Genomic DNA, 20,585 nt, shown 5'->3' on the forward strand with positions numbered 1-20,585 from the left:
TTTTTTTTTAAAGATTTTATTTATTTATTTGACAGAGATAGAGACAGCCAGCGAGAGAGGGAACACAAGCAGGGGGAGTGGGAGAGGAAGAAGCAGGCCCGCAGCAGAAGGAGCCTGATGTGGGGCTCGATCCCACAACGCCGGGATCACGCCCTGAGCCGAAGGCAGACGCCTAACCGCTGTGCCACCGAGGTGCCCCTCCTATTTTTTTTTCTTAAAAGTTATATAGTTTTACGTTTTACAAGTCCGTGACCCATTTTGAGTGCATTTTGTATGAAGTGTGAGACTTAGGTGGAGGTTCACTTCTGTTTTTGCTTCTGGGTATCCACGTGCTCCGGGCTCGTCCCACGACCCTGGGATCATGATCTGGGCTGAAGGCAGAGGCTTAACCGACTAAGCCACCCAGGCGCCCCATACATGGGTAGCTCTCTGATATTGAACTAGACCTGCCTTCCTGGAATAAATCCCACTTAGTCGTGTTGTGTAACTCTTCAAATATTGCTGAGTTGCATTTGCTAATCCTTAGTTGAAGATTTTTCCGTCTATATTCATAGGAGATATTGGTATGTAGCTTCCCCCTTTTTTTTTTTTGGCACTGTCTGTCTGATTTTGGTCTCAGGATAATAATAGCTTCATCGGTTGACTGGAAAGTATTCCCTCCTCTTCTGTTTTCTGGAAGAGACTGTATAGAAATTGGTGTTAAATATTCTTTAAACATTTTTAAGAATTCTCCAGTGAGATCATTTGGGCCTGGAGATTTCTTTTGGGGAGCGTTTTTTAAATTACAGCTCTGCCCTGACCTCCACTGACACCTCCCTGACTGGAAGGGGTAGGAATGCCACCTTACTGCTTCCCACGTGGCCTCCACTGAGATTACAAATATGTCTGGGGGTGGGGGTGGCCTCCTTCCATGTGGGCAGTGGTGTGTAAGCTCTGACTTGCCTACCGGGCCCCTGCTGAGACCATCCATTGTGGAGGGGGAAGGGCACTCTTCACTGCCGGAGTCCAGGGTAAAAGTTCTGGCTCCCAATTCAACCTTTCCTGGCCTGGGTGGGGGTGAGGGGACGGGCCACAGTTTTTGCTGGGGTACCTGGCTGGAGTAGAGTGGTGATTGTCTTAAAGTTTTCCATTTTGCTAGGCCGCTGCTTCCTGGTCCTTGGCTTGAGTGAGCAGGCTTTTGTTGGGGGCTTGTATTATCTGTACCGTTGGCATTTTAGGGTTGCTGGCTTCTTAAGCTTCAAGTCAAGGCCAGGGAACTCACCGCTGTGTTCCTTGGGTCCTGAAGTCCCTAGTTTGTCTTCCTTCTCTCTACCTTTCAGTCTTATGTTTGTTTTTATATACTGTCCAAGGTTTTTTAGCTGTATTTGTTGGGAGGAATAAGGAAAAGTACATCTATTCCATCTTCCTGGAAGTGGAAACTCTTAAGTATTTTCCCTCCCTCCCCCCCTTCCTCCCTTCCTTTCTTTTTCCAACCTCAAGATGAAGAGTTGCAGGCTCAGGGCGCCTGGGTGGCTCAGGCAGTTAAGTGGTTAAGAATCTGCCTTCAGCTCAGGTCACAATCCCAGGGTCCTGGGATCCAGCCCCACAAGTCTTCCCTGCTCAGCTGGGAGGTCAGGTTCCCTGCTCAGCAGGGAGCCTGCTTCTCCCTCTTCCTCTGCCTGGGCTCTGTCTGCTTGTGTGCTCTCTCCCTCTGTCAAATAAATAAACAAAATCTTAAAAAAAAAAAAAAAATTTGCAGGCTCTACCAACTGAGCCAGCCAGGCACCCCTCTAAGTATTTTTCTAAATGGTGATTTTTGCCCCCCAGAGAACATTAAACTATTTGAAAAAAATATATTGGAAAATTAAAAAGTAGGCATATTAAAACAGCATTCTTTTAGTTGAAAATATTTTATCTATATTAAAAACATAATTTATTATAATTTTACTTTCCTGGCTTGAATGGAAACAACCTCATCAAAAATTTTTTTCCTGCATCTACTCCTAGGAAAAAAATGAACCAATAAAAAACACACAGAACATGGATATAGGGGCACACATTTACTTTTGCCTCAGGCCACAATACGACAGGGCATGGTTTTGTGGGATCCTATCTTTTTTTTTTAATTTAATTCATTTATTTGAGGGAGAGAGAGCGCTCGCGCTTGAGCGGGAGTGGGGGGGAGGAGTAGAGGGAGAGGCAAACTCCCCACTGAGCGGGGAGCCAGATGCCCAGCTCGATCCCAGGACCCTGAGATCATGACCTGAGCAGAAGGCAGACGCTTAACCCACTGAGCCATCCGGGTGCCCCAGATCTGTCTTCATTTAGAACATCGTCTCTTTGTTAATCGTGGATTTTTTTGCATTGATTTTGATTTTTAAAGAAAATATGGCACTAAATGCTACTTACCTTGATGACTGATTTTTTTGGCATCCCCTTAAGTTTTGCATCTGAGGTGATAGTCCCAGGCTAAGCAGTAATGCTTTGTTTGGTAACGTGGTGGACTCTAGATCTCTCTCACAGCTTGTATCTTTACCTCAAAGGGGCAGATTAACTCAGCTTTAGAGAAAGGACAGCTGAGGGGGCAGCACGAGTCTCCCTGGGCGTCAAGGTTCTCCTGGGATAGGGTGCTCTATTAATAGGGTGCGAGAACGGCAGCAATGAGGGCCACTCAGCTGAGCCCCATCAGGGCGCAGACTGTCAGGTACGTACCGGACACTCCACGGGGGTGAAACCTCTGCTCTCTACGCCCACCCACCTGCAGAGAGAAGGTCCCAGAACCAGCATACCACGAGGACAGGAAAAGGTGGAGCTTTTAGGTCTCTTGGGGTCTGGTCTTACAGTGGTATTTTTCTCCTTTGATTCTTGTGACACGCGGTAGGTGTTGTCATCTCCTCATTTTACAGATGAAGCCATGGGTTGTCCTTTGGGAGCAGAGGATGCTTGCTGCCATGCTAGCTCTCCGCATGCCATCCTGCCTTACTCTTCACTCGGTGCTTCCTCCTGTGCCAGCTCTGGGCACACACTCAGGAATGCCTGGAACACCTTTCTGCTGCCTGGGCTGTCGGCTCAGACCCCCCAGGAGCAGTTTGATGTCACCCTATTGCCCTGCCCTGCTCGAACACAATGTCCTTCCTCTGCCTTCCCACCCAGCCAGCCTCCTGCCCTGGCTATATTTAGGACTTTCCGTGTTCTTTACCACCAAAGCATTCAGTTATTTCAGTGGGTCTGAGGAGGGGGCAACCGAGAGATCCCACACACCCCTGGTGGAAGAAGGCTTTTCCCTAGGTACTTCTTGTTCCCATCCTCTCCCCTACATCTTTTGCACCCCAGTCAGGTTTTGAGTGAAAAGCCCAGGTTATTAGAACATCATGGCTGGGGCCAGGCCTAGGAGGGGGGTGGAGTATCGCTCGTTCCAAGAAAAAATTCCCGGGCCACTAATGGTAGTCAATCATTCATCAGTGGCTCTCGACTTTTTTACCCCAAGCAACCTCTTTTATTATTTTACCCTTCGTGAAGCCCATACTTCTAAGGTTTTACCTTTCCTTCAAATAAAACTTTATTAAGTAATGACTACATTCCTAGTGTTTTGGTAGTCAAAGATTCATCTAACACTTCTGATCAGCATGAAATAACCGGTTGCTATGCCAAAGGCAAAGAAACTTGGTACTTCATTTTCTATAAGACCGATGCATGATTTTAAGCTACGACAATAGCTTTAGGTCCCCCCTTACAATGGAAAACACCAGATATCACGTCATCCAGCCATCTTATTTTTTTAGACAAGAAAACTTGCTCAGATGTAGTAAGTTCGTGATATTAGGTTAACAGTGGAACTTCTCAGGCAGCTGATGCACTGTTTTTCAGAGTTGGGGTCAGGGAGGAGCTATGGGTGGGTCAGGGTCTCTCCTGCAGGGCCAGTTGAGGTCTGGGCTATGCCTGAGGCTCCCACGGACCCTTCCCCTTCCTGGCTTCCCAGGCCTGCTATGCCCTGGCCCTAGGTCCCTGGGAACTGGGCTTCAGACCCACGCATTGCTATCTTCTCCCATCCCAGCTTGATGACTGAATGCCGGTTTTCTCCCCCATGGCGTGGATTTTTCTTCTAAAACCCAAGGAGGTGACTTCCTTCCTTAATCTGAGTTGTTGGCATCGTGTTCTCTACTGCTGACCTGCCTTCTGGTCTCTTGATCTGAATTTCCAATCTACTGCAGTGTCACTGATTTGGTAAAGTTACTTTACCAGGGGAGATGGGGAGGAGCCCTAACTTTCTGAAAGCGACACCTGTGTCCCAGACATGTGATTGCAGGGATTCCCCAGGTTCTTCTAACAGGCCCTGCTTCACAGGTGACCCGGCGCTTTGGGATCCCCGGACTGAAGAAGACCATGGACTGGTTTGGATACTACGGAGGCCCCTGCCGTGCCCCCTTGCAGGAGCTGAGCCCCAAGGATGAGGAAGCGCTGCGTATGGATTTCACCAGTAATGGCTGGCTCTGAGGGCAAGGAGAGGACGTGCCTGGCCCGAGCCCATCTTAGCTTCCTGCCTTGTACCTACAGCTGAAGAGGCCCATGGGGGTACGAGGTTTCAAAGCCTGTTTCCCTACTTCAGCCCTCCAGGTGGCCTCTCCCAGGCTCTGCCATGCACACCTATTTCCTATTCTCACAGCCCCATGACTGCTGACATTTGTGTCCTAAACTCTGGCCCTCTAGAGACCTTCAGTATGGGTTACTTGTCCATCTACTGTGCCTTCCTGTGCCCTGGGGACACGTGACCAGGAGCCAGAGGGCAAGAACGGGGGGCAACTGGGCACAAGTAAGGTCATGTATTTTACTGATGGGATGGCCGCTTAGACTTGGGGGTACACATTTGAGCCCAGCATAGTATTGCAGGGAGCTAGGGCTATTCCTAAGAATCTGATTCCTTCCAGGGAAAGTGGTGAGTTCGGAAACCTAATCAGAAAAACGTCATTGGCCTTTGAAAGGCCCTCAAGCTGCATTCCAGACACAGTGCCCTTTCCTAAATCCATTTTGATCATCTCATATTCTCATCTCTAGCCTTGATCTCAACCGTAGAGAGCACAGAGCCAGCCCAGGGACTCGCCAGAGTTGGTAAATAATGACACCTGGTGGATAAATGTTACATTCTGGGAGACTTCTAGCCAACCTAGGTCTGAAACACTAGGGAAGGAGACTTGGTCTGCCACCTGGCCATCCCCTTGCCTTAGGCACTGTGCTTTCATTGTTAAAAATAATACTTTGTTCTTGCAATAAAGTTGAATAAGTGAAAACAGCGTGGCCACGTATAAAGTGACACCTTGCCACCATGTAGGTCTTAGGTTTCCTGCCGAGATGTCAAGAACCTTCCTAGAGGCAACTTAACTTTCAAAGTCTGCTTTTTCCCAGCTCTGAGTGAGGCCATAACAGCCCACAGCAAACTAGGTGTTAGATCAGTGGGGGCCTACGGGACGGGCTTGTTGAAGTTCTGAGTGGGAGGTAGAAGGCAAAAAGTTTCAACTAAGATATTTAGAAACACTTTAGCACATTCACCAAAAAGGCTGCTTTCTCCAAAGGTGTTTAACCTTATTCAGTGGCAGTAAACCAGAGATGAATGTTTTAAAAATTACTCTGACTAAAAAGAAAGGTAAACAGATCCTTGTTTGGGACAAAGGCTAGAGGAGAGAATTTTAAAAGGTATCAATCTTCACCTGAAATTTGCCATCTGGATGGTACCGAAGCTGGGGCTTAGCACCTGGGCTCTTCTCACAGGCAATATCCAGAAGATCTGGGCTCAGAGGAGAATCCAGCTTAGGGATGGGGCAAAAATTGAGGGCTCAGGAGGCTGGCCAGTGTACTGGTAAAGCACTCAGTCTCTGGTCTTAAATTAAACAGGCCTGGATTTGAGTTCAGACCTGCCCCTTAGGGTCGATGGGACCTTGGGCAGCTACTTAAGTGCCCAATCCGATCTGTAATCTGGGGATAATAACCACTCCTTTCTCTCACGGATCATGCGTGTAAAGGGGTTAGCGCGGCAGGTGAATGCTGCACATTAGCTTGGTTGGGGAGGTATCGGGGCAGGAAAAGGGAAACCCAGGCAGGAATTGACTTGCCCAAGGTAACCCCGCAGGTGTGACAATAACTGGTCTCAGGATGTGGGTGCTCTTGACACTCAGGACAAGAGAAGTACAGTGGAAAGTGATTTAGAATCAGAAAAACCGGGATACAAATCCCACCTAGCTCTGCCACTTCCTAGTTTGGGCAACCTGTGCCTGTCTGATTTAAAAAAAAAAAGGCTCCTACCTTGCAGAGGTTTCGAGAATTACGTACTAGGTAATAAAGTGTGCAGTGTCAGTTCCAAGCCCCCATCTGTGATGAACTTTTAGAAACAGCAAATGGGTTGATTCATGAGGACGCAGAGCAAGAGTCAAGAAACTAAGTACAGGCAGTTCTGGTGATTTCTTTATTCCTCATAAACACTTGTTTCTACAGTACAACTCAGAATAAATAGAGGCACACAGCTATAATTTCCACCACAATCTGCTGTTGAGGAGACATTCAGAGTGAGGTTAAGGGGCTGGGAGTGGAGCGGGCATGTCTGGGTTCCGGGATGACTGGCGGCCTCCATGATGAACTACGCAGGGATCCCATCTGTGCAGATCTGGCCCCCAGGCCTGACGGCCAAGCTCGTGCTAGAAGAGGTAATAGTGAACCAAATGCAAGGAGCCAAATTCTCTCTTGGTTCCACTGCAGTCCTAGGACGGGCCCACTTCACCCCAAACCCCAAGGGGTTGAGGTGGGTCTGACCTATGGGTCCACTGGGAAGGGGCTGTGTCAGCCCAAGCCATCCCTAAGGATTCAATTCCTCCACGGTAGGGCCTGAAGTGGCCCAGAGAGGTCTGTCCTCTACCCCAGAGTAACAAATACACATTATGAGACAACTCCTTGTAGCAGTTTCTTGACTGTCCCTAAAAGGGATCCTGTCCTGTGTCTAAGGAAGGAGAGAGGCACAATGGGGCACAAATTAGCTGCTGGAACTCAGGTAAGGAAAACAGCTTGTACAGTCAGGGGAGAGGGAAATCGCACTCTTATCGAACCCTTCACAGGGGGCCAAGCAGACACAAATACCAGCCTGGGGGGACAAAGTGGAAGGCCCGGAGCCATGAAGCCAACCAGCAGCAAATGAGGGGGTGACACACGGAAACGCTCTGGCTTTGACTTCCGTAGGACTGCGGAGCTAAGCCACCCCTGTGTGTCTCCCTGTTTCTCCAGGGTAGCACGAAGCACTAGCCCGAATCTGGGGCTAGGATCATCTGCCCCCAGGACAGGCAGAATGAAGAGATTCTGCCTCCATTGGCAGGAAATCAAGTGGAAGCAGGTCTGCACTGGGCGACCCGAGGCATTAGGGACAGAGAATACCAACCAGGGAGAGAGACAGAACTGGTGACCCTGCTGTGGGCCGGGGGTCGGAGTCCTCACGACTTTTGTCATCAAATCCCCGCCTGGCAGGTGAGGGGGCATGTGTCCAGGCCTCTTCTCCGTGGGCATTCTCATCTCCTCTCACGTCCAGGGCAGGTGTTCACCTCGAGGGTGGCACAGGGCCCACGCTTCGGCCCTGCTTGGCGGGTGCAGCACGTGTGTCAGGCGGTGAGGTTCCTAGCCGACTTAGAGGCACTCTGGGCCCGCTGCACGACCGCGGAGCACTTCTCCCGCCGCAGCAGCTTGTTGCTCTCAAACAGACCTTCGTTGCGGGGTATTCCGTGAGAGCCATCAGGGAAGGTCAGCAGGCCTTTGAGGGGGACAGAGGAAATACGGGACTGACAGGGTGTGCGTGACCCTGAAAGCAAGCCTGGTACCATGGAGCTGTGCAGAAGGAAAACCTGCCGCTCTTACCCTGAGCCCTGGATGGGCAAGTTCGACGGCTGGGTGTCAGGGCCCGGTCGCTATGGACTGGTAGACATCCCTGAAAGCATCCAAGCTAACAAGGTGTCCTCCCACCCCTAGCATGCTCCCCCCAGTCACCCGTCTTGTGGGGTGTGACTTACCAAAACCGTCTACTCTGCCATTTTTAAATTCCCCTTCAAATGTCATGTTGTCATGTCGAATGAAGACTCCGACGCCGTTAAACTTGCCCTGGGCGAACTCCCCCTCATACCTGCAGAAACAGGGGATGGGAGCTGGCAGGGGGCAGTGAGCTGTGGAGGTTAACTGTGTGAAACAGCTACCAGTGACTTCTGCTTGCGTCAGAATCCCCACCCCCACCCACCCCAATCCCGACCAGCAGAGGAGGGCCAAAGAGCATGTGTGATATGGGGCTCTAATCTCAAGGAGATAACAGAAGAGAATGGCAGTCGGGTGGAAGGTCACTCGGCTCCTTGCCATTTCAAATTTTAGATCTATTTATAAAGTAACTAATAAAAGAACTGCTTACTTCTTGCCTGTTTTCAGAGGGCCTGGGCCAAGCTCAGGTCTGACCAGCTATTTATCACTATCAAAGCTGAGAAAGGAATGACCCAGGACTTACCTTGAGCCATCTGAGAAGGTCAGAACCCCGAAGCCATTAAAGAGCCCATTCTCAAAATGACCCAGGTAGGTGCCACCATCTGCAAACATTAGTTGACCAAAACCATGTCTGCGGCCTGAACAAAGAGAAAGACAATTGTCAGGTCGGGATGGGGTAGCTTTAGGGACCCCCTCGCTGCCTAACATCCCTTGTCTTTTGTCACCCGAACCACAAAGAAAAGAAGCGAAGCAGTGAGGTGAGCAGGGCAGAGAACTCCTACCCCGAGTCAGGCACCAGGGAAACCTGGCTCCCGGGACCTTCCCTTCTTGTCCCAGGTATCAGAGGTGGAGCGGGCCTCTCTCGGTACGAATAAGAGAGTGCTGAGAAATACCATGAGCTACCACGGTGCCTTGACTATGTGTCAGGCACTCTTCTGAGCACTCTGTAGGTATCATCCTATCTAATCCTCACGACGTTAAGAGGTAGGCACGGTACCATTATTATTCCCATTTCACAGATGCAGAAAGCAAGGCTAGGAGCAGCTTAATCCTTTACTCAAGACCACAGAGCTGTTCAGTGGCAGAGCAAGAATGCAAACGCAGCAGGCATGCTGGCTGGGGAGCCCTCACCACTTACTTCCGTTGCCTCTCTGAGAGAAAACCGTGCCACACGGCACCGTGAAGCTAGGGGGCAAACCTAACAGGCTGACTGGCAACACCAATTCAGGCTTTGTTATGTCAGTAGGGCTGCGCTTACCCGTTGCACTGACCAAAAAACAGCAAGATGCTGGAGGAGCAATCACGTCTTTCCAACAGAGTATGAGGGAGCTCTTCCAGGGGACAGTCTGCCTGGCTGATTGGCGCCTCCGAACAGCCAGCTTTGAGGGGACGGCAGGTGTTGAGGAGGCAGGAGAAAGGCAGGGGATGTACAAGGGCACATCCCCTCCCCCCAGTTTCTCCTCTCAGGGCTCAAGAATTCATGGGCTGTCAGGATCTAACGTGAAAAGAATGGGGTGTGTGTCGAAATGGCCTGAACTTCTCTTCACTGGCACAACGGTAGGAAGTCAAGGCTCCTCGGGGCAGTTCCTGGCTTGCTAGGACTGGCCCCCTGAGGCTTTTAAGCGGTCAGACTGTGTTTCTCAGGCTCTGAAGAATTTCACCAGTCCTGTGACTAGACACTTCCAAATGCAATGAGCTGTCGCAGGGAATTCAAGACAATGACTGTCATTTGCTCGAGTGTCTATCTGTCCTAATTTCCAGATCTTCCTGAACTTTTTAAATTCATTGGAACCAAGTCATTGCAATGAATTCTGTACTTTCTACTTTATAGGCACTCAAAATAATTCATTTTACTAGCCTGGTACATGAGTATTTATAAAAACAATCCCCAAATAATAACACTAAAGGATAAAAAGATGTTAAAACACTTTATATTCTGAAGTGGAAAGACTTAACTCATTGCTGGAGATTGGGCAAACAATGACATTTTCTAATTCCTTTATTTAATCCTAAAATCAAAGAAAGGAAAGGCACTATTCAGATTAAATCCTGGAATTAGACATGAAGACTCATCCAGTTGGCTTTCATAGCTTGATGTATTTGTCGTTCAACCAAGTGAAGTGTTCATCACTTGATCCTTCGGGGGTCCTCTCACCTTCCTTCCACTCGCCGCGATATTCCTCCCCACTGGAGTAGGTGAAGGAACCTTTTGTCAGGGTCATGGTGACAGCTTATGGAAGAAAAGGATAAAAACTGCAGGAAACAGAGGAGAGAACCAGAGTCACAGGATGCTGGAGGAAAGGCCTGCAAAACAATTTTGCAGATAACATTCTATCAACTAACCAGCCCAGTAAGTATACATTACTTTGGATACATTTAACAAACATACCCACCTCTCAAGCCCCCTATTCCCACCCCCATCACCACCACCTCTGCTCAAACAGTCTTATCCTCCTGTTGGTCTTAAAAGTTATCAGCCTGGGGCACCTAAGTGGCTCAGTTGGTTAAGCGTCCAATTCTTGGTTTCGGCTCAGGTCATGATTTCAGGGTCTTGGGATCGCTCAGCACAGAGTCTGCTTGGGATTCTCTTTCTCCCTCTCCCTTCCCCCCTCCCCCACTCATGCTCTATCTCTCTCAAATAAATAAGAAACAATAAACAGAAACTGAGGATTAACCTACAAATATTTGCTTGATACCTACTATGTGTTTAGTTGATGTAAATAAAATATAGTCTCTTCCTCCAATGAGTTTACAGTCTAGCCGGTAAAAGTAATAACTGAAACATGGAACAATATGAGAGATAATGTCATTAAGTGCCAAACTGGATGGCAGAGGTGAACAGAGATAAGGGCCGGGCACAACTGAAACCAAGCAGTCAAGAAAGCAAAGGGCATTTGCCCATGGAGAAAACCTGGGGAATGAAAGCACGAAGAGCCACGTAAGCTGGATGTTCAGTGGGAAAATAATAAGCTGGGTCTTACTGCAGTGGAAGGTTTATTTAAGGAGTAATAGGTACTCAGCCAAAATTTGAAATCTGAAAACTCTCAGATTTAAATCCAAACTCCATCATTTCATAGATGGAGAGCGAGAAGGGAAAAGCTAGTCTGTGGCCGGGCTGGAACCAGTGCCCCGGCCTCCCCTGACAGTTGCTAGTTCTTTCTCTCTTGTACTGCACGCTCTGCTTTTAGGGTCAGGCTACGCTACAAAGACCCGGGGAAGCCAGGCAGAAGAGTCTACAGCTAATAAGGAGGGGGAGATGAAAGCTCTGGGGGTTTCTGAACAGGCACATAACATGAAAGCAGCGCTTACGGAAAAGGAACGTGGCAGCGGGAAACAGGATGCTTTGGAGCTGCAAGAGGCCACAGCCGGAAAAGCTCGCAAGGCAGGAGATGTGATCATTCAGGAGACTGTGAAAATGAGCACAAATTACTCTCCCTCTGCTCCTGCCCTTGTGATGTGACATGGCAGTCCCTCCATTAACAGGCACTTTATTCCTCTGCCCACTGGGTCTGGGTGGGTTATAGGACTCGCTCGGGGTAATGGAACGTTAGCAAAAGGGATACAGCAGAGGTCTGGAAAGTGCCTGTCTCTGGGGCTTGCCCTCTCACTGCACTTGGAACTGTCCTGCCCCCCATGCGGACAAGCCCGGGCTAGCTGGCTGGTGATGAGGGGTCACGCGGAGCTGCTGTCCCAACCACGCACAGATGCATGGGTGAGCGCGGGCATGACCAGCAGAGCTGCTCCCGAGCCCAGGTCCAAATTACTGACCCACAGAACGATGGACTAGATACATGGTGGTTGTTTTAAGCCACTAGGTTTTGAGGTGGTGTGTTATCACCCAGCAACAGCTAACTGATACACCCAGGTACAAGATCATAAGGCCTAAACTAGGGGGAAGACAGTGTAACGGAAGCAGAAGGAAGGAGTGGCTATGACAGAGATATTATAGAAAAGCAAACAACCCAGTAACATTTGGAGACTGGCTAGGTATGGCTTCACGTGTGCAGTAAAAGAATGCTTGTATGCAGAGATAGCCTATAAGAAGGGGGTTAAGATACCTAAAGTATCATTAAATACAAACAGAGACAAACAGAAGCACTTGACATATTTTTAAAATGCAATCCCTAGTTCTTTTTTAATTCCCTAAATCTATTTACTCCCCTCTTCATCATTTCCAGATCTAAGCAATACCACATTTTTACAAGTGACTGTGGCAATGCAGAGTCCTAGGCCCACACCCAGATCTCCTGAATCAGAGTCTGTAAGTTAGAGCCCGGGATTCTGCAGTTTTAACAAGCACATCGTTAGATTGCTGCACACTTGAAAGCAGGGGGATTACTACTCCAATAAACAGACATACTATGTGTGACAGTTCTCTGACCTATAAATCACCACTGAAAGGTCCCCTGTTATTAATAATGAACCTAGAGGGGCACCTGAGTGGCTCAGTCAGTTAAGCGGCTGCCTTCAGCTCAGGTCATGATCCCAGGGTCCTGGGATTGAGTCCCACATCGGGCTCCCTGCTCAGTGGGGAGTCTGCTTCTCCCTCTCCCTCTCCTGGTTCCCTTGTGGAGATCTCTCTCTCTCTCTCTCTCAAATAAACAAATAAAATCTTAAAAAAAAAAAATGAACCTAGAGTCTAACCCTCAAGCATCTGATTGAATTCCAACAGGACAGGTGCACCTCTTCTTCAGAAATGGAGGCCAGGCCTGGAGGACAAAACAGGAGTGGGTTTTTAAATCCCTGCAGGCCTGGTGCCAACAGCTAGCTTCCTTCAAGTCCCAGAGAAGCCCAAATCACATACAATGTTAATGGTTGTATTGCTGTCTCCATTATGGAACATCAAGATGGGGTTACAAAGAGTAGGTTCCTCGGTACAACAGGGATCTGGCACATGTGATACTAAAATGATGCTTTAAATGTTCAACTAAAACAAGATGTACATTAGTTTGTATCCTCCAAACTGTGATGGTAGATGGGGCTGGGTTATTTATACTCCACGTCAGCCAATGCAACCCTCTAGAATCAACTGAGCTAACCCCAGAGAAAGTACTTGAAATACCCTTATAACAGCAACTAACAGGAATTGACTCCTTACTGTGTGCTGTAAGTGTTTTTTAAATACATAATCTAATTTCAGCTCACAACTTTATGAGGTGGGTAGTACTATCATTTCCACTTTACAGATGAGGGAACTGAAGGACAGAGAGGGTAAGTAAGTTCACCAAGGTCCCCCAGCTAACACGTGCAAGTTAGAAGCAGACTTGGGGGTCGGCCTCTGGGGCTCCTGTCTTCCTGTCCCCCACTCCTCCCCGTGTAATACAGCGGTGTGTGGGCCGACACTGGGGCTCCCGTCCCGGTGCACTGTGTAACCTTGGGAAGCTTACGTAAATGCCTCTAAACCTGTCCCCTCCCCTGCAAAGCACGGAAAATATACGTACTTCAGAGAGTTGGCACAGATTAAATTAAATAAGATACATCAGGGTGCCTGGGTGGCTCAGGCGGTGAAGCGTCTGCCTTTGGCTCAGGTCATGATCTCAGGTCCTGCCTGGGATGGAGCCCCACGTCGGGCTCCCTGCTTAGCGGGGAACCTGCTTCTCCCTCTCCCTTTCCCTCTGCAGCTCTCCCTGCTTGTTCTCTTTCTCTGTCAGATAAATTAAAAAAATTTTTTTTTAAAAATTAAATAAGATACACGAGAGTACCTAGAACACCACCAGACACTGTCCATTAAATGTTATTCTTCTCCTCCTTCAAAAATAGACACCTCAACTCACACATTCGCTTACTGTAATGGAAATTTCTCTAAAGTCTCAGTATAAAAATGCTACCAATGTAATTCAAATAACACTTGGAAAAAAAAATCCACAATTTTGCCTGAGGTAAATTCTAAGGTGAGAGAAAGTAAACAATTGCCACTCGTCTGTTTTTTATTGCACCCCATGGGATATTTTAATTTTGGCCTGTGTCATGATGCTTCTGGATACAGATGCCATAAGCCCAGAAATGGTCTGCCATGCAAACAACTGGGCCTGAACAGAGCAGGGCTCAGTGACATATTCTGGGCCCTGGCCCTGTCTCTAAGCTCTTGTTTCCTCTCAGCTAGGAGGACAGAGGAGTTCTGAGAATCCCTTGCTCTCACCCACACAGGGAGCAACATTCGTTTCTACCCCCAGAATGAGGCCAGCTTGGGAAGCTCTTCCAGTGGTGTCTGGGAGCACCTCCCACAGCTCCACCAGGGATTTTCTCACTGTTGCTACTCGGGAGCTCCATGCCCGGGCTCTCTCACACAGCAGAAGACATCCCGAGATAGGGACCTTTCTCTTCTCGTCGTAAAGCCCCTTGAAAGCACTGGAGCTACTTTCTCTGGTGGGTGACACTGGTACCCAGTGTGCCATCCCTGCTCCACCAATGTTCCAACAAGGTCGGCATCCAATTTCAGGCTCAAGCCTCTTGTTGTTAGCCCAGCATCAGTGTGCCTGGGGTAGAGGTCAGCATGACTCCACTGCAAATACAACATTAATGAGAGGAAGAGAAGCAGTTTTCCATCGAAACTGCAGAGGAAAACTCTTTCCAGTCCAGATAGGCTTTGATAACTACAGGCCGTCTTCAGCTCTTCCCAGAACGAATGAAGTCAGTGTATTAAAAGTCAGCTTATGGAACAAAGCAGAAATATTTCATTCCTTCAAAACAAGTCAGAATCTTAAAGGTCGTATCTTATAATAAATCTTATCACTAAACAACTATTCCAAAACATAAACACAAAATCATTATTTATGCAGGGAGATGATATAATAAGGGCATTTCCTTCCGATATCTGGCAGCTGTAAACTTGTCTTCCCTCAGAGGTCTGGAAAGAGTTATCGTGGGGCCATGTGAGGAGCCAGTCTGACTGCCCAGGGGCTGAGGGGGAGCAGACTCCAGCATTTGTTTACTTTTTCTCAAGGCTACGTGAAACTTCCACATAGTGGCATCCCACTTATTTCAGAGGGGCAGGTCCCTGAAAGAAAGGGAACAGCATTTCTCCAGTTTGAAGTCTATCATTGGACAAAGTACTAGCCAGCCCTCAAATTGTAAATCTAGCCACTCTTTTGGTATGCTGTTAGCTCTGAGGGAATATATCCTAAAGTTTTTAAAGATGCCACTGAAACTGAAAAAATCATCCTCTAATTACCAAACATGGCAGATTGTAATTTTCAAAGACATTTGCGGTCATATCTCCTATATTTCGTGTTCTATAATTTGACCTTGCCACTGCCCCATCAAAAGGTGGAGTCTAACTCCTCTTCTTTGAATCTGGGCAGGCTTGTGATTGCTTCAACCAATAGAATACGATAGAAGAGATGGTGTGTTCTGAGGTCAGATCAGAAAAGGTGATGCATCTTCCCTCTTGCTCACTGGTACGCTTGTGTTTGGAGACCTGAGCTGCCACAGAAGAAGTCTGACTACTCTGGGGCTACCATGCTGTAAGGATGCTAAGCCACAAAGAGCCACATGTGTTCATGCTCCAGCTGGCAATTCTCATCTTTGAATCGGCCTGGCCCAGGCACCAGCTGTGAGCCAAGGGGCCTGCAGATGATTCTAGCTCCCAACCGCTGAGTCGGCATCCCATTTAAGGTATCATGGAGCTGAGTGAGGTCATCCCCATGATGCCCTCTACAAATTCCTGACTCACAGAATCTGTGAGCATCATATGGTTGTTTTAAGCAGCTAAGGTTGGCGTATGATGTTATGTAGCTATAGTAACTGGAACATCTTCTCTCCACCTAACCCTGCCACCTCCTCTCTCATTTGTTTTTCCAAAAGTACACTTCCATTCCTTTCTTTACCTAGGGAGACAGAGCAAACTCCCTCCAACAGTGGCTGGTCAACATGATGTCCTTTCCCAAGAACACAAGCGGACGTGCTAAGTAAAGGACACACGTGGACTCTATGGGTTTTAGGCCACGGTTGAAGCCATTTGACTAGAAACTTCTTTTTTTTTTTTTTAAAGATTTTATTTATTTATTTGACAGAGATAGAGACAGCCAGCAAGAGAGGGAACACAAGCAGGGGGAGTGGGAGAGGAAGAAGCAGGCTCACAGAGGAAGAGCCCGATGTGGGGCTCAATCCCACAACGCCGGGATCACGCCCTGAGCCGAAGGCAGACGCCCAAACCGCTGCGCCACCCAGGCACCCCTTGACTAGAAACTTCTACCTATGTCCAAATAATTGATGTTGTCACTGCCTGGGACAGTGATTTGCACTTATGACTTCTGTAATTAGCCATGCTAAGTAACAGTCAGCTGTACAGCCACTGACCCAAAAAGAAATCATGGTCATTGAGACAAATCTAGTTTAATACAGGACAGCCAGAGCTGATGAAGACTGAAAACCCAACGCTTTAATAAGGATGCAAATCAGTATCTGTACCAGTTACCAAAAAAAAAAAAAATCTTCTTAAAGAGAACAGGTGGCCTAGGAGTTCAGACTTCAGCTATACATATGGAATCTAGTGACAAAACCAAGAAGATTCAGGCTTCTAAACAGATACCCTTTCTGCTCTTTTGATAGATGGGTTGCAGAGGATCGATCTACACATTTATCTAAAAGAAAATGACTTTTGTCCCTGAAACGAATACACTGTTGGTCTGCACAACAGACTACATCCCTGCTTATCTTTATCTTCTCCTGACCCAGACATTTCCAAATAGAACTTGGAGACAGGAATGTTAACTTTTGTTTCCATTCCACTTGTCTTTTTTTAGTTTAGAAATCAAACTTGCTAAAATAAATATTTATGCATTCATGATATCTTGTGTTCCAGTTCAGAGGTTTAAAAACAACAAAAAGCTAACATCAAGAGGAACAGATTCTCACTTTAAGAATATTGCTTTGAGGCAGCCAGCTTTCCCCACATATACCTTTACATTGTTCCTCCAAAGCCTTCCCAGAGTATGAATGTCTTGTCAAAGTTCTCTGAATTATAAAGAAAACAGTCTTAGGCTTTTAGAATCCTAAAGAGAAGAAAAGAAAGACTTGGTGAACAAAAATTAGGCTTGTGGGGTGCCTGGATGGCCCAGTCCTTAAGCGTCTGCCTTCAGCTCAGGGCCTGATCCTAGGGTTCTGGGATCGAGCCCCATATCAGGCTCCTCCGCTGGGGGCCTGCTTCTTCCTCTCCTACTCCCCCTGCCTGTGTTCCCTCTCTCGCTGGCTGTCTCTCTCTGTCAAATAAATAAATAAAATATTTTTTTAAAAATTAGGCTTGTAAGAAACCTAGAACAAAAAGTCACACATTCCTTTTAAAGTGTTTTAAATGAGCTTGAAATAACTGTTTTTCTTATAAGTCTACAAGTCTTTTTACTGTGTCTTCCTTGAACTCGAAAAGTTAAAAAAATTTTTTTTGCTACTAGGTAAAGATCTTATTTAGGAAGACTGTGGGACGGTTAGATTGAAGAAAGTGGGAAGAAAATCTTGACACCAGAAAGAAGATTAAAAAAAAAAAAAAAGACTTGAGGGTGATGAGGCCTGCCATGATGCTATCCTATTTCATGAAAAAGGAAATGCCTGGACCGGGTTCTAATAAAGCCGAGTTACTCTGCGGACACCTAAGCAGTTTGGAGATGCTACCCAGCAGGCGTGCCACCATCCACTAATTGAGGCATCCCATTCCCCAAGCCTCGCTCTGTGGGACGTCTCTCCAGCAGAGTGAGAGAGGCGGGCCCAGGCCAAACAAAGCCGTAGACCCAACTAACAACATTTCCTAGTCGCTCTCCCACCCCGTTCTTGCATCCCAGCCCCGATCCTTCCCTCTACCCGAGCTCTGCTCCACCGCCTGGGCCAGGTCTCTGCTCACACGGGTCTGTCATCCCCTCCGGGCGCAGTCCCCACCCACCCGCTCGCCGAGCCGGGTACCGTGGGCTCTCCCTGGCCTCGGCCCGAGCGGTAGAGACCGGAGGCTCGGGTTCGGCACCCCACCGGCCCCGCCCTCTGGCCAGCTCGTCCTGGATGGAGTCATGATCCCCAGCCAGTCATCTCGGGTTGGGCTCCTCAGTCCATTCCTCACCGACCGCACTCTCCCGGCCCCCTCCCTCGTGCGCTGCCGGCCAACCTGAGCTCCGCCTTTCGGGATGACAATCACACCCAGACACCGAGCTCCAGCGGCTGGGACCGCGGCTCCGCCGGGATCGCCCCTGCCACCAGACTCTCCACCACCTCCACCAGCGTCTGCCCCACTTGACGCCGCCATCCCCGGCGACCGCACAGGGCGTAATTCCCGCTGCCCATTGGCTGTTACCTAGGCAACCGGGAGCAACGCCACTCTCCATTGGCCCAGCGCGGACTCTGCGCCATCTTTGTGCGGGGCGGAGGGTCTCAAGAGCTTGGGTCAAACATCCGAAAGAAGGTGGAGCTGAACCCATGGTCCTACCTCGGCCAGCTGACAGAGACCTCCGGTCTCCTCTACGCAGAGACAGCCCAGCCGAAATGTCGACAAAAACAAAACAAAACCCGGGTCAGAAGTAACAGTGACCACCAACTCAAGCGGCTCGGATCCTGCGCGGACCTTCGGAGTTGTAAATGGCTCCTCCCTGGAATTAAAGGACAAAACCCAAACCTGGCTTTTGAGTTTCAGCTTTGTGAATTGTAACATGCTGGACCAGGCAGCTTCAGTTTAAAGAGTGTCAGTCCCGTGCCAGCACTGTGATACCAGGACACCTCTGCCTTCACTCATTGTAAGGATTTGTGTTGTTGTCGTTACTCAGATCCTTTGTGTTTAAAATATAGTGTCAAGATTGTAGCAAATTCTGCAAATATCGCGCACGCCAATCCTTTTATCCATTTGTTTATTTACCGACCAATGTGAGTGCAGCTAGAAAAGACATGATCGCTGCCCTCATGGGACTTTACTGCCTAGATGTGGAGAAGAAAAGATTCATGCACATGGAAAAATTCAAGACTATATTTAATTATTAAAAGAAGGCAAGTGCATGAAGGGAGTAAACAAACTCCTTCTCTGATTTGGGCGTTTCCTCATCTGTGGCATAGAAAATGAAAATAATAATGATAAAGACTCCCTAGCACTTGTTTGGGAATAGTGTAAAATGCTCAGTACTGTGTCTGTGACATTATAAATGCTCCAAAAACAGCAGTTTTACATTATTTTAAAAGGCTTGGATTCTGTGTTAAATCCCATGTCTGCCACCAAGTGTGTGTGACTTCAAGCAAGTTATTAAACTCTCCAGCCTGTAAAATGAGATTGGACTAGTAGGCCTATGAGATTCAACCAGCTCTAACACTCAGTGGTTAAGCATGCTAAACTGTGTGGTAATGACTATATAAATATATATACAGTTATTGAGATAATGGCATGTCAAGAAAACATCTTATTAGATTAGAGAACATATATTAGAAAATTTGATGAAATAAGGTTAAATAGATTGTGGTTAAGTTATGGAGAAACCTGAAAAATTAGGGGGAAGATATGGTTTGCAAAATGTAGTGTTTTGAATGGGCAAATTCATAGACACAGAGAGTAGAAGTTACCAGGAACTAGAGAAAAAGGGAATTATTGTTTAATAGATACAGAGTTTTTGTTGGGATGAGGAAGAAGTTTTGGGTATAGGCAGTGGTGATGGTTACGCAACATTGTGAATGTATTTAATGTTACTGAACGGTACACTTGTGAATGGTTAAAATGATAAATATGCATATTTTACTGCAATAAAAAATGTAGTTTCTTAATCAGAGCAGTGACACCAGGAAACCAGTGTTTTAAGAAAATTAATCTGGTAGTGATGCTCAGAGATAACCAGAGAGATTGGAAGCAGAGGAACAAATTCACAAGCTATTTTAATAATGTAGCTAAGACATCTTGAGTATCTCAAAAGTAATGTGGCATCAGTGAAAATGGAAAGAAAGGGGGTACATGCTGATGTAGGAAAGATGTTGGGGTTCAGAGCCAATGGCTAAGAAAGAATTTTTGAGACATCTTCAGTGCAAAAAAGGTGGCTTTATTAAAGCACGGGGACAGGACCCGTGGGCGGAAAGAGCTGCACTGGGGTCATGATGAATGGCCAGTTACATACTTTCAAGTTGTGAGGAGGTTAGGGATTGTGTAAGTCTCTAAGGAATTTTGGAAGCAAGGTTTCCAAGACCTTGAGGGGGCTAGCTATTGTTAGGAAAAGGTCATTTATTACTGTCTAATAAGACCTTAGTCATGAGACCCTTCAGATGTATATCGGTGAGTCATCATGCTTGGGGGATGATTGCCAACAGATATCTTGGGGGGTAGAGATAAAGGAAGTTTCCAAAGGAATTTTTATATGTTATAGTAGACTTACAGGATGGGGGGGCAGTTGTTGGGATAATGTTAAGCTAAGCCTTTCACCCTTAGCAAAGTATTGACGTCAAGACAGCTGAATTCCTAGAGGAATGCACTCTGCCTTGTCAGTGGGCTGTAAATAGTAAGGAAATTTAATTTTTCTTTTGTCTTTGCTTCTCACATCACATATGAAACACATCTCATAGAGGTATTTAATAAGAGGCAATATAGTGTTAAAAGCATTGAGCAGGTCTGCCTGGATTTGGATCCAGCTCTGCCACTTACCAGCTGCATGACCATAGGCAAGTTACTTTAC

The 20,585-nt window shown here is 47.4% G+C and overlaps 2 protein-coding genes across 16 annotated transcripts in view; one reads left to right on the forward strand and one right to left on the reverse strand.

The window, feature by feature from the left end:
• Positions 1–6,419, forward strand: part of HOGA1 (4-hydroxy-2-oxoglutarate aldolase 1) — a 22,952-nt gene extending 16,533 nt beyond the window's left edge. For all 3 annotated transcript variants that reach the window (XM_019797223.2, XM_034663080.1, XM_002916977.4), the window contains one exon: positions 4,324–6,419. In XM_019797223.2, coding sequence (XP_019652782.1) covers positions 4,324–4,473 — 150 coding nt within the window. In that variant the 3' untranslated portion in view covers positions 4,474–6,419. The remainder of the gene's footprint in view (positions 1–4,323) is intronic.
• On the reverse strand, positions 6,420–18,203 carry MORN4 (MORN repeat containing 4). 13 transcript variants are annotated; one of them, XM_034663084.1, is made up of 8 exons: positions 18,059–18,203; positions 16,872–16,964; positions 11,281–11,378; positions 10,127–10,224; positions 9,243–9,350; positions 8,495–8,609; positions 8,016–8,125; positions 6,420–7,759 (listed from the first exon to the last, which is right to left on the reverse strand). In XM_034663084.1, the coding sequence occupies exons 4-8, from the start codon at positions 10,191–10,193 to the stop codon at positions 7,611–7,613; spliced, it is 549 nt and encodes a 182-aa protein (XP_034518975.1). In that variant the 5' UTR covers positions 10,194–10,224; positions 11,281–11,378; positions 16,872–16,964; positions 18,059–18,203; the 3' UTR covers positions 6,420–7,610. The 13 variants fall into 13 exon arrangements, 12 of the variants coding, with proteins under 12 accessions (XP_034518975.1, XP_034518978.1, XP_034518974.1 ...); XR_004626228.1 differs by lacking the exons at positions 11,281–11,378; positions 16,872–16,964 and having other exon boundaries at positions 6,420–6,662; positions 7,394–7,759; XM_034663087.1 differs by lacking the exons at positions 11,281–11,378; positions 16,872–16,964 and adding an exon at positions 10,672–10,747.
• Positions 18,204–20,585: the final 2,382 nt, after the last annotated feature.

Source organism: Ailuropoda melanoleuca, chromosome 6 (assembly GCF_002007445.2).
Source record: "Ailuropoda melanoleuca isolate Jingjing chromosome 6, ASM200744v2, whole genome shotgun sequence".
In the NCBI taxonomy this organism is placed as follows: domain Eukaryota; kingdom Metazoa; phylum Chordata; class Mammalia; order Carnivora; family Ursidae; genus Ailuropoda; species Ailuropoda melanoleuca.